At 51.8% G+C, this 6225-nt stretch overlaps 1 protein-coding gene across 2 annotated transcripts; it reads right to left on the bottom strand.

Moving 5' to 3' along the window:
* Nucleotides 1–493: 493 nt before the first annotated feature.
* LOC133902219 (bHLH transcription factor RHL1-like) lies at nucleotides 494–4002 on the bottom strand. Of its 2 annotated transcripts, none has more exons than XM_062343824.1 (7): nucleotides 3139–4002; nucleotides 2934–3023; nucleotides 2673–2834; nucleotides 2327–2392; nucleotides 1719–1784; nucleotides 1538–1606; nucleotides 494–1214 (listed from the first exon to the last, which is right to left on the bottom strand). In XM_062343824.1, the coding sequence occupies exons 1-7, from the start codon at nucleotides 3646–3648 to the stop codon at nucleotides 807–809; spliced, it is 1371 nt and encodes a 456-aa protein (XP_062199808.1). In that variant the 5' UTR covers nucleotides 3649–4002; the 3' UTR covers nucleotides 494–806. The 2 variants fall into 2 exon arrangements, with proteins under 2 accessions (XP_062199808.1, XP_062199809.1); XM_062343825.1 differs by having other exon boundaries at nucleotides 2673–2831.
* Between the last annotated feature and the right edge of the window lie 2223 nt (nucleotides 4003–6225).

Genomic DNA, 6225 nt, shown 5'->3' with positions numbered 1-6225 from the left:
TTCAGGCCGTTGTAATTTCTGGAACCATTGGTCCGCACCATCAAATAAAAATATCACATCATAGTAGTTAGTGGCAAATCCGCTCTCAGTTTATTTGTCTCCGCCTTTTTGTTTATTTTTTATTCCTCCCGTATATAGGTTCCAAACGTTTTGAGTCGAACTGCCTTTTGGATGATCATTCAGAAGAAATATTAATCACCAATCTAAGATTCCAAAGCATCATCATATCTATCCATCCAGGCCTCTAACCCTGCTTAGAATACCAGCACAATTTGTTCTACACTATGAAAAAAAAAAGAATAAAAATTGAAAAAAAAAAGAATGGGTTAGTAGCCAAAGCAGGGAGACCAAATTCCCCATCCAACCGCAAAGGACAAACTTGAGTGTAAATTAAACAAAAAGGCGCGCCAAGCAAAGGCTGGAAAAAAGGAGGGAAAAAAGTTGATGCGGATGGAGGGAAAAGAGAGGGTAAAGCTGGCACAAAGCCAGAAGATGAGAAGAACCAGCCCTGGATTAATATTTACTTGAATAAACAACAAACTGGAATAATATAGAACAGAAAGAAATATGATTACACTAGAAAATAAAAAGGAAATAAGAAAAAGGAGAGCCCGTGGGCTGCTGCTGCTACTGCAGTACGATGGGTCCCGTGGGCCGCGTAGGGTGTCTAGTGGGCCCATCAGGGAGGACACGATTCCCAGGAGGAGTCGAAGCGAGCGAGACCACGAGACCGGCCGATGTTCAACGTGGACCCTGAGGTCGTCTGGTGTTGCACCGCTTGTGAGACGGCGGCCGTCGTCGAGGGCTCACGGCTTGGACACGGAGGCGGCGTCCTTGGGCTGCTGCTGTTGCTGCGAGTGAGAGCCCTCGCCGGCGCCGTTGGCCATGGCCGACTGCGCCGTGATCACGGACATGCTCGGCGAGGCCGGCACGGCGGCTGCGTCGGCGCCACCGTTCATGCCCGACAAGCGCATGGCGGCCGCCATGTGGTGCGCCACGGCGCCGACGCCGAGCCCCGCCGGGACCGGCGGGCGCATGTGGCACGCCGCGGAGGAGATGGCGGAGGCGAGGGAGACGGGCATGAGGCAGAGGCCCTTCCCCTGCAGGTACTGCATGGCGGTGCCCATGTCCTCCTCCATCAGCTTGGCAACCTGCTGCTCCGTCACCGCCAGGCCGTCGCTCCCCGCCGCCGCCGCCGCGCCGCCTCCTCGCCCCTGCACACGCACAAAACACATGGCCCACAGCGCAGGGCCGGGTCAGAGACGCAGGCACGCCTGTACGTAGCGCAGCGGTGGACCGGTGGTGCTCGCGCGCGGGGGCAGCCGCGTCATTTCGCGCGGCGGCACGCGGGGTACTGTGGCGTGGCAGTAGCCACCACAGCCGCGGCACTGAAAAGTTTGTTCACATCCCGCCGATTCTTTCGAGTGCGGGAAAAGTTGGGGAGAGAGAAGAAGCTAGGCAGGGGAAAGAGAGAAGCTGCATGCATGTCACTCGTATCCAAGTCGGAGGGCGAGGGGGGAGAGAGAGAGAGAGTTACCTCCGAGGACATGTCGGCCACGAGCGGCGCGACGGCAGCGGCGCCACCTAACCGGCTCATGCTCAGCACCTGCGTGGTTTGGTAAACACGGACACGTACGCAGATTACATGTCAGCAACTTCATCAACAACATCGCTTCACTCGTACTGCTACCGCTACAAGCTCAACATTTCATGCTTGCCTTGACTTGGAGCTGCAGGAACTTGACGTAGTCGATGATCTCGTCCAGCATCGACGCCTTGTCCGTCTGCGCATGCAGCCATTCCAAAAGAAAACGAAAAACACGCAGCGCGATCAGTGAGCGCGAAGATCAAAAGGGAGGATGGACAGCTGAAAAGGAAGCGTTAAAGCTAGACTCTCCCTCTTCGGAAGAGGCGCCGCGCGAGACATGGGAAAGAAGTCCAGGAGGAGAAAAGCCATGCCATGCCCCTGCGCTGCGCGGTCGCCGAGGGAGCACGGTGCTGGTCAAGTAGGCCAACGTGCGGGTAAATGTGCCCCGCACGCGCGCCCGCCACCGGCCACACCTCTCGCCACCTCCGCACAGCTCAATCTGACGACTGCCTCCGATCCTACTCCTCTCTACGCCCGGGCATGGCACTGAACACAGAACTCCAATAAAGCTGCGGCGTGCCATTGTTTAATCCCCCATTTCCCTCGGCACAAACTCACTACGAGTGATTGGTGGAACCTTTATTGGCGGCATCTCCCAACAACCAAAGCCCTAGGCGTTTGTAATCTTCCTCTCTCTTCTCAAAGCTTGCATGCAACCTCGAGGAGTTCTGTGCTCACCTTGTTGGCGTTGGGCACCAGCTCTTGCAGGGCCTTCATCCTCTCCGCGATCCTCTCTCTCCGGAGCTGCAAAACGGAGACGACGATTGGACCGACGAACAAGTTAGAAGCACTTCGCCGGCGACAAGAATATGAGAACAAAGAAACGGACAAAGGAATAGTGGTTGGGAGCCGGAGCGGAGAACAATCCAAATCGAGCAAACAACAGCAGAGCAGACACGGGCGCTGATTAGCAACTGCCGCCGCTGATTATTCACCCAATTGACAATTAACTAGTCGACGTGACTAATAGCAAACGCAGAAGGGCAATTAGGGAGAGGAGAAGGAGCGTCGTCGCGTAGCTCACCCGCTCCGCGATGCTGTGTGGGTCGGTAGCCTGGCCGCGCCTCGCCCGCACGCGCTGCCTGGGCGGCGGCGCCGCGCCCCCCGACGCCCCGGCCTGTGGTTGCGACGCGCCACCCGACGCTCCTCCGCCGAAGCCCTGGCTCGGCATCGGCGCTGTTTGCTGCTGCAAGAATCAAGAACCGTACGTGTTTAGAGATTAGAGAGTGGCTCCCATGTGTTTGAAGCAAGGCGTGTAGGTGTGTGGTTTGTTGATCTTGAAAACCTGCGGATGCGGCTGGAAATGTTGCTGCTGCTGTTGCTGCTGGAGCGATCCGGCGAAACGGCTGCCGAAGACGCCGGCGGCTTCTCCTCCCTGGAACAAACACCGAATAAAATTGCGAACTTTTTGCAAAAAAATATAGATTCTTGACGGGGGAAAGAAAAAAGGCAGCAAGTGGATTTGAGCGAAGAACGCGATGGAGCAGTACGGAGGAATTAGCGGCGGCTTTCAGCAGCGCCTGCACGTCGCCGCTCGATCCGCCGCTGCCGAGGGAGAGCGGGAGGAGCAGGCCGCCGTCCCCGCCGCCGGCCGTCGAGTGGCCCATGCCCTGGAGCATCATGTGCTGGCCCTGCCTCAGATCGGCCAACTGCTGCATCACCATCTGCTTGGCCGCTGCTGCCTCCGCGCCGCCGCCGCCTGGGCCGCCGCTGATCTGGTGCTGCCGGAGCCGCGACGCCAACAGCGCGGACTCGTCGTACAACCCCCCACCGAACTGCTGCTGGTGCTGCATCCCTTCCCCCTGCGCGCCGCCCTCCGGCGCCTTCTCGCCGGCCGCGGCGGACAGGTCGGACCACGCCGACGGCGGCAGGACGCCGAGCATCTGGTCGAGGAAGTCGTCGTGCTCGCCGCCGACTGCACCGGCGGCCGCGCGGAGGTCGTCGAGGGAGATCTGGCCGGCGGCGGCCATGGCCTGCATTTCCCGTGCCGTGGGCTGCATCGCTCGCTAGCGGCTAGGGTTTACGAGTCGGCGGGCGGCTAGGGCTGAGGAAAGGTTGGTGACTCCAAGGGGGAAGAGAAAGAGAACCAGGAGCATACGGCCATACGGGTTTGGTGTCGCCGGCTATTTATAACGGGGGCGGCGGCGTATTGTTTTACTGCTCCACTGGACGAAATGGAATGGAATGGAATGAAATGGAGTGGATGATGATCAGCTGCTGTAGACTGTGGCTGTGAGACTAATCAAGTTTTACTATGACTTGTGTCTGACTAATCAAGTGTTTGGTTCAGCGTGTTGTGAGAGTAAATTACGACAAGTTGTACCGTATCATGTGATTGACAGTAGCCATTCTGCTATGTGTAATTCCTGGGTGAAAGTAGAGGAAATAGGTGGGTGGATCTTTTGTGTAGACTAATTCCATTCTCTTGTCAAATCAAAGGGCATAATTGCATCTTATTGGTTCGGGGCATCATTGGAACGGTAGGATTGAGAATGATGACTAGAGCGAGTGAATAGACACATCAATAAATTTTTTTAGAAATATATGGCATTTTCTTATTCCTCACCCAACAGACCTCAAAACGCTCAAGCGGAAGCAAAAGAATTAGAGAGACAAAACAAGAAGATTAATTATATGGCAACATGACTCTACGGATGGAATATGAACCATAGGTTCCATTCAAGACCATTCTATGTGTCTTTGTGCATAAAAAGTCGTAACTTTCAAAGAAACTAGAGAAGATGGTCACCAGACAAGGTTATCCTCCAAGATGATAGTCTAATGGTAAGGGGACTCAAGACCCGCTCAAATACATGAGTATGTGAGTGTTTAAGCCACTAACATCAAGAAGAACAACTCTGCAAAGGTGAAAAATCGCAGCTCAAAGAAAGGATCACCAGACAAGGAACCTCTCCAAGTTGATGATTTAGAGGCAAGGGAACTCAAGATCCATGAGTGTATACTTGTATGTGAATTTTATGCCTCTAGCAACAACAAGAATGACTTCACAAGGTGCTGAAATTTCAGCCCAAAAACCAAAACGAAAATCAAAACCGAAAAACTTGCAAACTTGCAAGGGAACTAATAGAGAAAATAGAAGGAAGGGAATTCATGCATATGCAAAAAAACATAAACTTTATTACTCAAAGAGGTCAGCCATATTTTAGACGGATTACAAAGATTTATCTCTCAAAACTCTCACCTATTATATAGGCTAAGCACTTATCCTTCTCTCATCTAAAATCCTAGCTCTAAGGCTCTCAAATGGGTGGCATAAGGAGGCTTAAATGACTGGTTCAAACTCTCTCATAACCACACCCCTCTATTTATAGGCCTAGGAAACTTCTCCCTAAGTTTCCTATTTTTTTCCTAAAATACCCCTCCCTTATAGTACACTTCTACCTACTACTGAGGGTATTTTGGTTCATTTTCTTCTCCATTCATCGGACGGCCGCAACGCCTTCACGACTTAGCTTCGCCTCGACGCAAGCTTCGTGATGGTACCATGTACTCCTCCAGTCCTCATATTGTTTTGAGGCCAAACCGCAAAACCGTCTGCATGCTTCTCAAAGCGTGACTCGCCGTCTTGCTTACACCTTAAGCAAGCGCTTCGATGTCGACGCGTGTACTCCATCATGTGATCCTGACCGCCGGCAAGTCTCTCCCGCTCCCAATCCCTCGGGCCGCATTGTCATTTGCACCGGCATCCCCTTCGCTTGACTTTGTCAACACGCCATCTCCATCCGCCTTCAATGCTTTGCTTGACCTCCACGTGTTCAGTTAGGATCACCCTTGACTCCGCCCGGCCTCCTTGATCATTTGGCACCAAGTACTCCGCTTGGCCCCAATCATTCCGCTGTCGACTACCAAGTTGCATCCATCATCTGCACACTATGAGACAAGCAAACACATATCTCCAACTCTAATTCCAATTAGTCCATAATCAATATGCTCAAATAAAATCTCAAATCAATTCAAATCACATCAAAGCTCATGCAAAACCGAAGATTATCAAACCAAATAAATGACAATGTTAATCACTCATCACAAGTAAACCAAGACACATTTCAACTTGGTTTCTCAGGAACCTTCAAGTCAATTGAAAATTTCAGTCCGATTTTGGAAGAATCCGACCCAATTCAACCTGACCTCGAAAAACCTGATTCAAAAGTTTTGAAGTCAATTTGAAAACTTTTCAATCTAAAACAAAAGACAACTTGGTCTAATGAGAGAGAGAAAGGATGGCTTTAGTTTTTTTAATAATCGATGGCTCTAGCTTTTGTTTCACTCATCAGAACGGGCAAGTAATAGGTGACCACTAATTTGTATTTTCGATAGAGCTAGTGCCAATAAGGTATGTAAACTAGGAAGGACAAAGTTCATCTTCATGAGCCCCATGCCAAAAGAGCACTCAGGTCTAGGATTACCAATGGTGCCATGGTGATTGGATCAATCGTGATCTTTCAATACACTACAACAGAATAGATCAATTGAGTCAAAGTCATCAGTGTCGGCTAGGCTAAAACCAGTACTGATAAAGTATCAGTTCCAGTTAGTAACTTTCTGTGCTTTGTCAA

This window comes from Phragmites australis, chromosome 20 (genome assembly GCF_958298935.1).
Source record: "Phragmites australis chromosome 20, lpPhrAust1.1, whole genome shotgun sequence".
Lineage (NCBI taxonomy): Eukaryota > Viridiplantae > Streptophyta > Magnoliopsida > Poales > Poaceae > Phragmites > Phragmites australis.
This window is presented reverse-complemented; position numbering and strand designations above follow the sequence as displayed.

Bases quoted from the DNA above. Each gene is read 5' to 3' on its own strand.
- LOC133902219 (XM_062343824.1), bottom strand. From the start codon at position 3,648: ATGCAGCCCACGGCACGGGAAATGCAGGCCATGGCCGCCGCCGGCCAG. The intron at 3,024-3,138 runs GTACTGCTCCAT...TGTTTGTTCCAG, and splicing joins AAGCCGCCGCTAATTCCTCC to GGAGGAGAAGCCGCCGGCGT. The intron at 1,215-1,537 runs GTAACTCTCTCT...GTGCGTGTGCAG, and splicing joins TGGCCGACATGTCCTCGGAG to GGGCGAGGAGGCGGCGCGGC.